A 16,499-nucleotide genomic window follows, 5' to 3' on the forward strand; every position below is an offset into this window, starting at 1 on the left:
CTTGGGAAATCTGGAAGACCTCCCTGTGGCACTGCACTGAAGGGGCTTTGTGACAATTGTAAAAGAGGATGCCTATGGAGTTGGTTAGACTCCACAACCAAAAAGACAAAAAGAAACGGTGTATAAAATCACATTAAAATACATGAGAGAGTGGGAAAAGGGGTCACACTCTTCATTTAAAAAAATCAAGCCCTCAAAATCCAGCAAAGTTGCTGGGGGTCTCTAAGGAGGAAGGAATTAACATATTTCTGAGAATTCTCCCCAACATCAACCACTATGAATTGCCATTCCTCTTTCTTCTTTGAGAAAGCCTACCCGTGCTTAACTTGTTATTTAGCAGGCTGCAACACTGAAGCACCGGCAAACATGCTCACCAATAACGCCAGCCCCATTTAATGGATATCTATGCATTTCTAGAGACCAGAGAAGGCAATGCACCCCAGCCACCCACGCACTTCGGTCTGTCTTCTCTGCTCCTCAGCACATAACTGTACCAAAACCACAGGGTCAGGTGAGCTAGAAGTAGGACTTCATTCTAGGACCTCATATTCAAAGATTTGTATTATGACTTACAATTAGACTGACTTATTGGCCAGCTTCAAAGAAAATAAAACTAGAATAATGAAAATGTACTCAAAATGCTAAGTTCTCTATCCTAAAACTCAAAAGGTTTAAGGAAAAGATACTTTTGTCAGGATGAATCAAAAGAAAGTCCCAAATGCTATACCAGCTTACCACATTTATAGCAAAAAACATAAGGGTTTAACAATTAAAAGATGCCTCACTGGTGCTTCTGTTCCAGGTTTTCGCCCCTCGATATAAAGTTCTTCATGTGCCACTTAATGGCTAAATGTTCCAAATGCAGTTCCAAATAGGATATTTAAGGTTTTCCAGTCTCTTTCTCCCGACATCTCAGGGTACCGTTTTCACTTGTTTACCCCACTCTGGAGTGTTTCTGTACCCCTGCAGGGCTTCACACATTCCATCACTCCACTCTGAGCACTTCTCTCGTTTATCTTTCATCCCTGTTCCAGGGTGTCTTCACTCTCTCCCCTCTTCTGGGGTCTCTTGATTCTTGTTCCCCTATCTTGGGGTATCTTCACTCTCACTCTTGAGATCTCTTTACGCCAAGCAAGGAGTTGAGTCTCTTTCAAACTGGGCTCACCCCTTATCACTTCTTCCTCTCTCCTTCTCTTGAGGTCGCCTCTTCACTCGAACAAAAAGGATAAGTCTCTTACGTGACTCATTCACACTGGACTCACCCCTTTTCACTTCTTGCCCTCCAGGAGTAGTCAGGCTGCCCACAGTCCCTTCTTCAGTGGGGAACTTTAGCTTGCTTAGCCCCTTCCAGCATTTCTTCCAAGTCCTCTGGCCTCCTAGATCAGAGGGGTGCGGTCTCTTCTCCACCTCTGGGTTCAGCTGGGCTCTCTCAGGTTTCTCTCTTCAGCATAGCAGGATAGCTACCAGGAACAAGGCAGCCTCCCTTCCCCTTCTTCTGGCTTCTCTTCTGTTTTCCCTTATTTTATTTCTCCATGCCTTTGTGATGTTGTTCCATAAATTTAGATTACATTTACCCACAGTCCTTAATGAGGAATTGAACCCGGGTCTTGTACATGGGAGGTATCAGTTCTACCACTGTGCTATTTCAGCGGTGCTGCTCATATGGTGAGAGAGAATAAAGTATTTATCCTTCAGCTGAGAGGTGGTTATCCTCTCTCCATGCTGGCAGCACATCTCGCTGCATGTTGCCAGCTTGATCAGCCTCTTCTCTCCCTTTGCCGCCAAAGGATTTCTTATTAACACTTGACTCCCCACTGCTTGTGCTGGGCTAGTTTCATAGATATTGTGCGTTAATCCTTAAACTAGCATGGCCAAAGAAAAGCTGGTCCCACTTGGCAGATGTAACAGGTAATTGCGGCTACCTTCATTGGCAATCAGCGGAAGGTGTCTCAGTCCCTTCTTTTGACAATATGGCTCTAGACAAGTTCAATTGTAGCCCCTCTAGAGTCTCAGTACGGTGTGGCCCTCTTGGAGCACCACTGGCTTTCCCACCAATGGACTTTTACTTTATTTTATATCAACAAATGCTTAGTGTAAAAAGCAGTTCTTTAAGACTTATTACTCAAAACGTAAACACAGCTTTCTAACACACCCGACTAACAAATGTAGGACATACAAAGACACATTTATTTAATGTTAGATACTTCACTGCATGCTTTACTTAAACTAAGAGCACAGAGCGTTTTAGCCATGGGCTCCCGCTCGTGAATTAGGACCTCCCCCAAAACTCAACTTCCTAGGGCTTGGTACTTTACAGAAAAAGCTGATCAACTACTGCTTCTACAGTAGAGCTCTACAAAGAGACCATCTACATCTTTTTCCTTCATTTTCCATCCAGTTAGTTTTAATGTTAGCGTGCCAAATACAAAATAGTACATAAAAATAACTTACAAGCGGTTATAAACCTTTCTAATTCCTTTGTGCTTTATCCGGTTGTGTCTGCAAAGGCTGTGGGATGAACTAAAAGATTTCTCACACTGTCGACAGGGGTGTTTCTTCATTTGCTGTTTATTAAAAGAAGAAAAGAAAACAATTTGAATAGAAATTGGAATAATTTGTGCAATAATTATTTTTGAAGCTACAGTGGAGAACAGAAACATTTACCATCAACATCCTGTGTGGCATTTCAGTGGGTTGTATGTAGCCACTGCATAGATGTATGTGCACAGGTTTGAATCCCAACGGGTCCACTCAGCTTCTCACCAATCCAAGGTCGATATAAAGAATAACGGTGTTGGGTAATAAAAAGAACACCCAGTATCAGTTCCTAAGGACAGCTCAATGTATGCTGTGTACTTTGTTACTATGCGCGTCACAAAATCAGAGAATATATGAATTAATGGGTTTGTGCACTCTCTGGAATACACCTATAGCAGACATTTAGTTCTTCCCCGGATAAAAGTAAAGGGCAGGAAACAGCATGGTTATGAAAACAAGCATTGGCAAAGGTAAGCGGTTTCAACTATCATATGTTAAGTGCAGACTCAAATGCCATCATATGGCTGGCATAGTCACCATATGGTAAGGAATAATGCCACATGTGCAGCTGCTGCCATCAGTTGCCATGTGCAGCCCAAACTCTCCCAATGATGATCTATATAAAACATCCAAATAGATAAATATTGTCATGCAGGTAATCCATCAGTGAATATATAAAGAGGTTAAGAGGGTGCAGTGAGTACGGAGGACAAGTGTGTTAAGAGGGGCGGGGGGGAGAAAGGGTGATACTTGCAGGGCCCTACCTGCAACTGGACCAAAAGGGAGAGGGTGAACAATCTGTACTGGAATCTTATTCATAGCAGTCCAGATGATGTACAAAAAAGTCCCAAATTAAATTCAGTAAAAACTACATTTCAACCAAGACACCAGCGTTATGGTAAAAAGCTACGTGGGAAGAAGCTGGGCATAGTGGGATGAATGCCTTTACTTATTTTGCATTCACTTCGCCACATTTACCTGTTCATACCTTTACTTCTTCTGTCTTTCCCTTCTTCTAACAGTCACATCGTAATTACGGGGGGGACATCCCCCGTCACCCACCTTATTTCCTCACGGATACACCTAGTCCTAAGCATCCCTCATGACCCCAACCATAACCTTACAGCTAACCTTACCATATCAATTACCACCTTGACAATGTGAGGATGAAGATGAAGTAAAGGTAATAAGAAGTAAATACATGAAAAACTGTACATGTCTGACGAAGTGAATGTAGAAGAAATCTTTTAGACCAAGTAAAAGTGGGGTACTGTTAAAGCAATTTGGCATCTCAAGTGGTGTCCTGCTAGTTGAGAATGGCTCATGCTCGTAGACCTTCCATCCAAGCATTCAAATTCAGCCATTGAAAGATTAATGATGTCTGTGCTGAAAGGATCTGCACATGCACCCAATCTTTGTGATCATAACTCTATAACCTCTGTATAAGCTTTAAGCGCCCAGTTACCTGAGGGTTCGGTGCTCGCTACAAATATAAAAATTAAACTAATTTGGTTCCCAATCTCTAACACCAACAATTGCCTGCCTCAGACGATCCAGAACGACGTCTTAATAGAGGGGAGAGCAGACTGCCAGAACCTGGGGTGGGAGGTGCATGCCCAACATGAGCTGCACTCATAGTATGGCCAAACACGAATGGAACAAAAGACATGAAGCATGGCAGTCAAGAAAGAAATAACTAGAGCTCGGGGAAGCATCAACATCTCGGCAAACAACCTTCACTTTCTTCTCTAAACTTCTTTCTCAATGTCATTCCACTTGATTGGACAGCCACACACCATCCCTACCCACAAGGGGAGGATAAGCCCACCATGTCTGCCTGTCGCGCCTTTAAAAACATTCTGATTCTAGTACTAGTAAATAGTTTAATCAACCTCTCCAACCCTGACATTCCTAACCTTGAAACCCACAATCAAACAAAGAAGTTGTCAATATACATGGCCTCTTAACACAGAGTCAAATCATATGCCCCGTGCTTCACCTGGGAGTTGTCAAACCACAAACGCACCATCTGAGGACATGAAAAACCCATGCATGAATCTTGCAAGCCTGAGGACCTCCTTACCCTTAAGGCCCTCCGTATTGCCCTTCGGGCACTCCAGAACAATTAAGGCCACATCCAACAGGTCCAAAGGCCCCTTTGCCACATCAAACACTGCTCCAATCCCTACCAGACCCAGAAACACCAGAGTCCCCGATGAAAGGCAACTTCATCAATTATTTTTTATCATTAAATGTGGCACAATCAGAAAGCACATCAATGTATCTAAATCGGTCTATCATCGATAACCCTTCCACCTCACAGATAATGGCGCCGAAAACTTAAGTGTACTAAAGGCAATCTCTTACGGTGATAATTTTCTACCTTCTGCCATATTAAAAAAAGATAACAGGACCCGCGCTCACTGACCTCTTCCAAAAAGTCTTTGCTGCAGCCAATCAGGGCATCTTCCCAAGCTGCCTAAAAACAACTGACTGATCCACCCGCTGCTTAAGAAACCCACCCTGGACCTAAAGGACCTCACCAACTACCAGTCAATCATCAGCCTCCCATTTATGAATACATTACTTGAAAAGACAGGAAACAATCGAGTCCATAAAAGATCAGCCACTATGCCCTGCTCTGGGATTACCAGTCTGCTTCAGTTTCAATTGCAGCACAGAAAAAGATACTACCTAGGTGACCGACTATGCTCTCCAGATCATGAAGGCACCTTCAGATCTGAATGCAGAGTTACCCGCTCAGTTCTACAGGACTCAATACTCCCCAGTGGATTTTAATCTATACACAGTACCGCTAGGCTCTCTCGTCAATAATTCAAACATCTCTCTACACCAATATGCAGGCGATACGATACCGAGCTGTACCTCAACTGCTCCCACAACATCAAGTGCCTCCGAAAATGTCTTTCCACCATTCAAACGTGGATGACAATTACATACCCAGAGCACTAACCAACCAAAAAGAAAGCTGTTCTCCTTGGTCCTCCACGGAAACCGGAAATCATCCAAGTATGGCTGAATGATATGCACTTGGATAGAATCACTGCTCAATGTGTCCCCCCTACCAAATCCCTTTGGTTCATCGCAGACAGTAACATCTGTGTCCAGCAGCATCTTAAAAACCGCAACACTTGGTATCAGCTCACACTGCTTTGCAAGATTAACCCCTTCCTCCTACCACAGGACTTCAGGACCAGGGTACAGGCACTAGTGATTGTACATATGGGTGGGGGAAATGCCCTCTTCGCTGGGCTCCCTGCCGTACACCTGGCCACTCAAGGAAATCCAACAAGCTGTGCCACGCCTCATAACACGTTCCAAGAAATTTGACCACATCACCCCCATTTTGCGTGACCTACACTAGGCTACCTATCCCGACAGGAATCTCTTCATAATCACCTGTACCACATACAAGACAAGCACCGCCTGAACGCCTACCTACATTGTAGCCAAACCATCCACCTCTGTTGGCACACGCTCTTCCAAAAGACAGAACACTGCAAGGCATGAAATAAAACTGACACACAGGGTGAACACCAGGAAATAGCACTTTTCCTGCTATGCCCATCCCCGTGGGGTTCAGGACTGCTCCGATGCTCCAGCAGTTCAGGAAAAAAACAAAGATCCTGCTTTTCATGGAATTCCAAGGCATGACTTAGGTTCTAATGGCCCCGATCACCACCACTCTGAGATTGTCTTGTAATTTACTGATCTTATTCTCTCTAACCCATTGTAAGGGTGTGGAAGGAGGAGACTGACACATGTGGCATTGTTGTGGTTATAAACTATTATTTGGTGAAAAAAAAAGGAGGAAAAACTCAAACTATCCGAATGCCAAGAGGGGTTTCCCTGCCTCAACTGAACACTTAGGATTCTGTCATGAAGTCCATTGAAATTATATAGTCCACCATCCCGTGTCAAAAGCCTATTTCCATCCCTTAGACCTTTAACTCAACTAAAAAGGTTGGCAAGTTTTCTTAGTACAGAAGAATGGCTTTGTTCTCCTGCAGAGCGGACCACCTTGCCAGTAGTCTACCAGTAGTATGAAGGGACTATTTCCTGAGGTAATGACTCCATTCCCCAGGTTGCAGTTCTTCTCAAAGGCACAAGAAAAAGTTCCAGATTGAAAAGTCTCAGTTCCGCTTGCTTCAGCTGCGTTCAAAGTTAACGGCTCCTCCAGGAAGGATCTGACAGGTTGTAAAGTCCTTCTTCCCTTTTTGTCCTCGGCATGTACTTGTTTGCTTCACATTGTCTGGACCAGTCATGTTGGTTCCACGGGGCACTCCGCATCGCTCCATGCCTCCCTCTCGTCTCAGTATTGATGCTCTTACTCTCAAGTGGGTTTCTTGCGTCCTTCATTGTCCCAGTTTCTGTGGGTGATTCACAGAGGTGATTCCTGGTCTTCCTCGTCCCAGTACTTTCTAGGGAGATCATGTCCTATACCCTACAAAGATACATGGTATTGTGTGAAATTATGGGACTCTCTATAGGGTAGGAGGATGAGGGAGGTGGGGATATGTTTTGTGTGTACCACATTCCTCCCAGACAGTCATCCTAGTCCCATAAGGGGGTGGGGGAATCCCCCCCATGAGATTCACCCACCGAGTACCACCCCCAGGCAGACTATCTTGTAGCAGCCTCACCTCACTGGCCTCGTGTGAATGGGCTCCCCCTAGGGGAGAAGTGACAATATCCAAGGATTTGTCGCACCATGTACAGCTCTCAATTGTTCCAGAGCTCGGTTTGCACTACATAAAACACAAAGACAGCCTATCTGGTGCTGCACTGGCATGGTACTTCACAGCGCAACAGGGGACCGGAGACCAGAGTTAGGGCGTAGTGTGCATATGTGGGAGTCAATTGATCAGAAAATAAATTGCTGTTGTTCCTCAATGTGGCCAACAGGACAACTCCCAGCTAGTGGAAAAGAGACCAGAGGGGGAGGGAGGTGTAAATGGTGCCACTTGCAAACTGCTAGAGCTGGGTACAGCTAGCATTACCAAAGGTCTGAGAGCACTTCTACCGAGAATAAACAAGGCCAAATAACATGTCTGTGATATGGTGCCTTAGCTTTCTGTGCCATACCAGAGTATTAATAACCTTTTGCATATCAGTCTGATCCCAACCACAAGGACAATCCTAATACAAAAGGCCAGGCAACTTATTTGAACAAGAGTACCAGCAGAAACCCCAGAAATGTATTTCTGCCTTGTTAGTCATCATCAGTGAGGTGAACCGGATGTTTAGCATCTCTCTACAGTTGGAACAAACAGCAAGAGATCCACATCTGGATTTCCCCCCTGCTGCAACCAGAGGCGAAAAGTTGGTTGATGTATCTTGTGGAACGGTCTCATCTCCACGCGAAGAATGTTTTGTTTATAATTTGTGTACTTCGTAAGGGAAAAGCGAGATGGGAGTGGGTTGTCAGGGATTTCATTTACTTTTATTATGCGAATTGTTGGACCATTTTACCTTGTTAGTTGAATTGTTTTTGCTATTTCTTGTTGAGTATAAGGAAAGATATTCTATTTGCTGCTTTCCTCCCATAGACCTCTTTGAGACACCCTTTATTTTTGCTTTGTTTTGACTCCAGACCTGACATTTTGGAGGCAAGTAAAGCCTCCTGCTTTACTTCCCTTGTCACATGCTAATTTTTATGGGGCTAATAAGACTATCAGCGCAGAGAGACTGTCTCTTTTTGGATTTCTTGTATTTTTACAACTGCACACTTCACCCTAATGTGAAGTGTAGTTAGGATACTATACTGTGTATCCTTTTAACTTTTTCTTTTTTAACTTTTGTGTTACAAATACAGTTTGTCCAGAATGGGCTGTGGATATTTTCTTACCTTGCTTGGATCCTTTTACTCGTGCACTTTTGCAATTATCGGAAATGGCTACTAAGAGTGGCTAGCACTCCAAGATGGCTGAGCCACAAGATGTTTACCTGTCCTTTGGCCATATTTTTATTTGCCCGTCATCCTGCCCTCTCAGGACCAGAATTGCCTCATATGCAATACCATTTCCCAGCAATAGCAGCTGTTTCCTCAGGCAAAGGGGTGGTCTATGTTTGTGACCGGATGTGGGTGCTGGCACCATCTGGTCCCAATCCATATCCTGGTGCCTGAATTTCTGCTGCTGGGCCGATTGTGTGGCCATTGGCTATTGATGACTGCATAGTATGAGGCGCCAGAAATGAGAGGCGGACACAAAGATGTAATGTTCTCATTATCAGACATATTTATTAAACAAAAATGGGTTGGATAAACGCCTCTCTATCCCTATACGAAAGAGAGTTTCCCTGCCTAAGAAACTAAAACTAAAGATCAGTCTGTGTCAAGTCAATACAATGCCCTTGTGCCCAACACATTCTAATCTGGCCTTCACACTAGAAATGAACTAATGGTGCAAGGAAATGACTCTTATTTATGGTTGGCAAAAAGTGTTCATAATCAAAATTAAATAAGTAAATCCATCAGAAATGTCTTTTCCAAAGAGATCCCTTTGGATCCAGAGGGTCATGCCCTTCCTTGGAATTTTAGGCACAATGGCAAAAGTGTCTCTTTCAAACAACAATCTCCTTGGTTCGTTAGATCAGCTTCAGAATGTTCTTGTGCAAACTATACATTCCATAAACATTCAACTCGTCATTAGTTTCTCTGTAGTGGATTCACAAAAGTTTTTCATATGATCAATCTCACAATAGGTTTCCTTTTTACAGCTTTGGTGGATCTGCTGATATACTCACCTGCCAGGAATACTCCTATGGGTTCTTCAGATTTCCTGGTGTACTTTCCTGCCATGTATCGTCCCACAATTTTAAAGGCTGTATTCAATTTCAAACTCCCTGGTATATTTGATTGCAAGGACTTTCTTTATGGACTCCTTAGAACCCCTGGAATACCTTCCTTCCAGGTATCTTGTGCAATGTCTTATGACATTCTATTCTTCTGGTGGATTGCAGGGTATACTCCTTTGCCAGGAATCCTTCTCTAGGATCTTGTAGATCCCCTGGTGTACTCTCCAGGCAGGTATCTTCCCCCCAAACATCAAATGCCTGGTATACTTCTTTCATCAGGACTTCTTATCAATTGCACTGTCCATCAAATATGCCATAGTTGTATTACTTTGCTGTGTTTCCATTTGCTTGCTTATGGTAATAGTTGTTCCAACTTTCCCCACTTTGACATCTCAGATATAGGGACGGGAAGCTTCCTCTCTGGGACGGCCTCCTGCGCACTGTGGACCTTCTTCCAACATTCCTTTCAGCTCTGAGCTCACACTCCGGCTTCTTGCAGTGGCCTGGATGGAAGAATGCTGCTTTCTGGCACAGCTGTATCTTAGGACGCTCCTCTGCTGCTCCCGATACTCTGTCCTGCAAAGGTGGCCGCTGTGTATCTCCTTTCTCGCCTTACCAGTATGTGATTCTCGCGTTTGCGAGCTGCCGCATAGACATGCCTGTTCTCTTGACTACTTCTGGCGCGGTGCTCTCTCATTCTGCCTACATTTCGACTGCAGATGCCATTTGTAAATGTCCCGTGCATTTGTGATTCAATCAAACTAGCCTGCACATTCAGTTTGGGCTTTCTTTCAATCTGCATCAACTCCTCCTTCCTCATCTCAGTACTTAAGGCTTCATGGGAGTTGAAGTCCATAGAGTTTATGGAATTTCTAGGATAATGTGGTTTAGAAGTCTTACTTAAAAAAACATCAGAAACAAGAGATGTTATGTGTGTATTGTGCATGCTGGAGGTATGAATGGGATTCTGACTACTATGATGTATGCCATCAGATGTTTGGGCGTCATAGGGTTTTCTTCAGGAAAAGGGGAGGAATACTGCTTCTCTTCCAGCAGAGTCACCACCTCACCCCGGCAGTCATCTCCTCCCACACAATCCTCCCTCATATTACCACTCCAAGGGTCAGATCAGGTAGCGTTTGCCGTCCCCTGGCCATGTGGGAGGAGGGCCTTGTCTGAGAACCAGTGATGACTCCACAGGATTCATCACAATAGCCACTGCCAGTTTGAATGGTGCAGATCATTATCATTGCTGGACATTGGTGGACCATTCCAGTCCAACTCCTGGATGAATGGAGGACTCCTGCAGCCAATCCACAGATCATCGTTGCAACCAAGAGCCCTAGGAAGAAGTGCAGCCTGCTGACGACCCGAGGAGTACTCCTGCAGCTGACCAGCACAAACTCCTGTGTAGACCTGGTGAAGGCCTGCTCCTCTGCCTGATCTCAAGAAGACATTAGTCTGTGTTTGGACCCCTGGACAGTTGGGAACAACCAGTCTTGACCCTGCTTGAGGATCCAGCGTTCTGAGTGTTCCTAGACCAACTAGTGAACTGACCAGATCCCTGGGTCAACTTGCTGCAGCCGTCGCCATTCTGAGTGCATCCTTGAAACTTGAAAGATCTTCAGCTTACAACAAGACGCCTGCTCCTGCATCGACAGATGCCGTGCTGGGCTTGCTCCTTTGTTCATCGATTGAAGATCACCTGCCATCACCTGATTGTTGTGAAACCATTGAAATGTGTCTTCTATGCTCCCTGGAGGTGTCCTGAGGTCGCCTGCTCTACAGAGGTCTTCACCTTTTCTTTGTAAGGGTGCTCTGCTGGAAGGTGCCTGGAACCGAGATTTAAGCACAGTGACTGACAAACTAAATCCTGTGTCCGAAAGTGACCTCTCCACCCGCAGACACCTCGTCCTCACATGACCGGACCAATAACAGAATACTGTGTCCACAATGTAATCGGGAACCTAAACAGTGGTCTCTGTTTCTTATCCCCTTCTGTCCTCCATAGGGTTACATGGGGGTAAAGACATGTACCTGTCTTTTTTCTTTCCTGATATAGGTTGTTGGTAACCTGTTGAAGGATCCATTTCTAGGCATATCGTAGAGTAGTGAGATTGCGAGTGTTACTTATATGAACTTTTGTTGACTTTTTCAACTTTGAATCACAACCACAGGAATCATCCAATCACAGAGCAAACCTACCTGAAAAATATAACTTTGGAACTAATGACTTTAGAACACAAGGCCCCAAACCATTTTAGGACTGGATTTTCTAAGTACTAGAGGATTGTTTTATGATTGTTCTGATGGGTTTCTACTGAACTTTATGCACCAGATTACTTACCTGTTTTACACTGGTTATTAGATGAAATGCTTTCCATCTTCTCCTAAGGGTGAACGTATATATCTGTTTTATAGTAAGAATGGGACAATATAAGCCATTGTGTATGCGTGTTCTTACCTGTCTCACTGTAATTATTGGTGTTGTTCTGTATGGATTAACTGTACCACACTCGCCCCCCCCCCCACCCCCACTGCCCCAGCCGTACTGCTCTGTTACCCACCTTGATTGGGTTTGGCTAGACTTTAGTGTCTTTCCTGTTCACCATAATAGATTAGCCTCCCAAAATCCCTTTCTTCTCTCCTAACACCTTCTCCCCCTTTCCCCCTCCTCTCATCCACTTTCCACCTTCCAACCTCCCCATATCTACCGATGCCCGCAATCTCGGCCTTCATCTCTAACCTCTCACTCCTTCTCCAACCACATCTCTCTAACCTCTCAAGCCTGTCGTCACCACCTCTTCAACATCCGCTCCTCTCTCACATTCCATGCTAATCTCCTCCCTTATTTTCTCCCGCCTCTTCTACTGCTCCTCTCTCCTCTTTGGACTCCCTGTCTCTCACCTAACTCCCCTAAAATACATCTACCACTCCTCTATTCGTACTCTATGTCTTTTTCGGCCCTTGTGACTATTTCTTCCTCTTTTCCAACTTGGCTGGCTTCACTTTCTCTTGCAACTGAAATTTCAATTCCTCTGTCTTGTCTATAAATCTCTCCATGACCTGGCCCCCCCTACCTTTCTTCCATCCTCAAATTCTACTCCCCTCACGCTCTCTCCGCTCAGCAGACCTCTACATTCTCACTGTTCCCCCTGCCCCATGTACCTCCTCACGCATCCGCTCCTTCAAACTCTTGGCCCCCCTACACTGGAACTCCCTACCGCTCTCCATCCGCTCCACCCCTACGTACCCATCCTTCCGCTCCTCCCTGAAATCCCTTCTTATTCACTCCCCCCCTGACAACCCTTCGCTAGCTCTCTCCCCTCCTTGCCCCCTTCCCCTCCCTCCTTCCCCATTCCCCTACAACCTCAAACCATACGTACCCATCCTTCCGCTCCTCCCTGAAATCCCTTCTTCACTCCCCACCTGACTCCCCTTCCCTTCCCTACCTCTCCCCTCCTTGCCCCCCTTTCCCCACACAGACATTTAACCCCTTTCACCTAATCCCTCCCCACACTCCTCCTCCTTTAGTAAATTATTCTACATATTGTTCTAATGACTTATTTCATGTTTGTAATTATGCTTCTCTCACTTTTGTACCTGTTGTTAGACCGTAAAGCACTTTGGCTTAAAGCGCTATATAAATTCAGTAAACAAACATAAAATCCACTCCACGGGTTAATTCTGGAACTCCATTTTAACATCTAATCAAATATAATGTGTTGGTAATAAATAAAATGCAATGCCACATACAAAAAAGTGGTGTCAATACTTGGTACTGCTTCTTCTCCTTGCCTATATGAATGCCCTAATCTCCTTTAGCAAAGCCCTTGACACTGCCCCAGCATCATACTTCACCAAATCTGATTTCTACTCTACAATCTTACACACTCAAACTTTGCCTCCACAATATAAGCCATGCTAGATCCTCCTTGCACCTGTGCGATCTCTTCTCCCATGCCCACTAACACGTTTCCACATTACTTCTCATTTCACATTGAAAGAAAAAGAGTTTAGACACTTACCACCCCCTGGTTCTTTCTCTCTACCTCCTACTCTCTATGATCATTCCCACCAACTCCTCCCTACAATCGGCACTTATCCTTCCGCACCCTGACCCCTTTGACCCGTAGATAGTCAAGGAGTTTGCACCATTTATTTGCTCCTAACCTTCTTCACTCTCAAACCTCTCTCCCCTTGGAATCTTCCCAGCCTATTTCAAGGTAGCAACTTTCCTACTTATCCTGAAGAAGCTCACAGCTGACCCCAATTATTACTGTAATTCAGTATATTTAGGCCATCTTAATACATCTGTGCATTCTTCAGCGAAATGAAATTGCGGCAGGCAGGCTGATCCTGAAATTTGCCAGGAAAGCGATTATCTCTAAAGCCTTAACTCTGTCTTTGAAGCGCTACATGACTTCATTCCTCTTGCTTTCTTTCAGGAAAGCAGCCCATTTTCTTATTTCTTAAAATATCTTCCTGGTCAATCTTTTAGTGAGCTAGGTGGAGCAGAAGATCAGTATCCCACCAAGCCACTAATCTCTGGATTGAGCTACAGCTATCTTTGTGAAGCATTAATGATCAATTGTTCAGGGACAGTAAAAAACTGCAATCTCATGAGTTCATTACCCTTTGCAGCCATTATGCCGACCGGTTTCACTTGATGTTTAGCCTTTGGACACACGTGGTGGTGGAATTACAACAAATCAATACATTATATCAAGCTACGGATCTATGTCTCCTCCTTTACTACCCAAAAAATCTTGAACATATTCTCTAACATGATTTCCTTTTATCCAGACATTTACCACCTCTGTGACACCTATCCAAACTGGATTTCACAGCCCTCAATCTACGAAACTGTCCCTTACCCATGTGGAGGAAAATAATGAAGTCAATGGGCCTCATTACGACCCTGGCAGTCCCATAATGAACGGTGCCGGTACGGGACCGGCACCATTCATTACGGGCTGCCTGATAACGAGGTCCCCTAGCGGGACCCGGAACAGACGTTTGGTAAAACTGGGTCCCACGAGGGGACCAAGGAGCCAGCCGTTATTAGCTCCATCCCCATTCCCATTGAGACCTATGGGGGCTCAATGGGAATGGGGAATGGTTCTGTGCATGAGGAATTACCAGGTCCTCCAAGGTCGGAATGACCCGGTAATTCCTCATTCACAGACCCCGGTATGGAGGCAGCCATGGCACTAATAGCACCATGGATACCGCCATACTCGTAATGAGGCCCACAGTATGTTAGAAGGTGGTATATGCTGAGTTGGAATGAACAAATGTGTTGCTGCTTTAATAACCTAGGCCAGGCTGACATAATACTGCACTGGCTGTTTAAATGTGTGACCCCATGTTTGCTGAAAAACGCTTGTACACATACACGTGTTTCCATTGGGCACACACAAGTGAGAATACTTCTCACTGCATTACTCATGCCCTGCACACGTAGGCTATTTTTATAAACTCAAACCATTATAATTGCATGAGTTGAATCATCATGACCGCGGTTTTCGAGTCGAAACTAGATAAACTGCAATATTTCTTTTATAACGAGGCACAGCTGCAAGACCCCATGTGGGCCTCCCTAAATGAGACCGGAGCCTTGAAGTTTGTAAGATAAGCAGGAAGCAGAAAGTGTATTCCTCAGGATTGTCCTAGTGAGCACCGTTATGTACGCCCCTCTCATTGGATTCTATGTCAAAGGTGTAAAAGAAATGCAGAGTTTTGGGCAGGGCAGGACTGGTTTTGCATTTGTTCGGGTTGCCCTGTCCTGTCCATGTATGTTTGGTGCTTTGTCATTAAAGATGTTTATTAACCTACTTCAATGGGACTATGTCTATGGAGTTTCTGGTGTCCATTCAAAGTTTCGAAAAAATAGTTTCGACAGGTAAAAGTTTTGCCACAAAAGTGGCGAAAACAAACGTTTCGATTTTTTTTTTTAAATAGTAAAGGGTTTATTTTAATTTGGTATAGTTAAATAGGTTTTTTTTTTTAAAAAACATGGTTTTGGGGGGGGGCCCCTTTAAAAAAATTTAAATAAAAAAAAAAAAAAAAAAAAATCGAAACTTTTTTTCAACACTTTTGTGTCGGAACTTTCACCAGTCGAAACTTTGACTGTCGAAACAGTCACTATGAACCGAGTTTCTCTGTCAAATTGGTGACGTTAGAATCATTGATGTAAAAGATGTCCCAACAACCTCTGAAACTCTGTGCCTGCACCATAAAAATTGTCTGAATGGGGGGGTTAGGTGGAAGGAGGGAAACAAAAATCACTGAGAAGCATTGCCCGTAAATTTGAGGAGACCACGCAGTCAATGCAAATAAAATAAAATACAAGGTTCAGTTGGTAAACCGACTTTAATCTTGTTGCTATATATTGTAGTGTTTTATCTGTCTGTCTGAAAAGGAAGTCTGTTAAAAAGAAATTAAGAGAAAGATCTCTGTCTGTTTAAACTCCGGTCTGGTCCACAATAATGGCTGGCCCCTGTACCTTGTGTTAATGTTAAAGGACATTTGTACCGCGCACTATCACCACCGGAGTGGTCCCCTGGTGCTCTGGCGGCTCTGAAAGAGGGAGGGATGGTGAGTTAGTGGGAGGAGGCTGGAAAAGTGCAAGAGTGCAGTGATGTGCTGTTGGCAGCCTCAGCCCGGTGGGTCCGTTGGCTGGGCCTGGGGTGTTTGCGGCCGGTAGTCGTCGTGTACTGTTGTGCGAGTCTATGTGTGTTTTTTGTTTTGTTGTAGCAGTGTAGTGAAGTTTGTGTGGTTTGTTGTGCTGTTGGTTTGTGGTTGTGTTTGGTTTGGAGTTTGAGAGGTGTAAGCAGAGGAGGAAATTGTTAGTAGAGTTGGTTAGTTGGCATCTCTATCCTGAATTGAAGAGATGGGCTTGCGTAATCTCTCCAGATGGGGTACGTGGGCACCCTATGTCACGGGTTAGATCTGGGCCCGTTCTGCATTCGAGGCCCTTTTTCACATCTCGCTGCCACCTCCCAACAACCCCACATGTTCCTCACTCCCACTTATATGGCCAATGCACCTGCCAGTGTCCACACCTCAGTTAGCGTGGTGATTGGTAGTATCTTGACAGTTCCACAAGCCAGTGGCACCTAGTAGCAGCTAAGGGGCGG

General features: G+C 44.6%; 1 protein-coding gene across 3 annotated transcripts in view; it reads right to left on the reverse strand.

Moving 5' to 3' along the window:
• ZNF532 (zinc finger protein 532) overlaps window positions 1-16,499 on the reverse strand; it is a 484,821-nt gene that overhangs the window by 41,824 nt on the left and 426,498 nt on the right. For all 3 annotated transcript variants that reach the window (XM_069627063.1, XM_069627061.1, XM_069627062.1), the window contains exon 8: window positions 2,452-2,564. In XM_069627063.1, the coding sequence (XP_069483164.1) occupies window positions 2,452-2,564 (113 nt within the window). The remainder of the gene's footprint in view (window positions 1-2,451; window positions 2,565-16,499) is intronic.

The sequence above is a fragment of the Ambystoma mexicanum genome, chromosome 6p (genome assembly GCF_040938575.1).
Source record: "Ambystoma mexicanum isolate Mex_15411 chromosome 6p, UKY_AmexF1_1, whole genome shotgun sequence".
Classification (NCBI taxonomy): Eukaryota; Metazoa; Chordata; class Amphibia; order Caudata; family Ambystomatidae; genus Ambystoma; species Ambystoma mexicanum.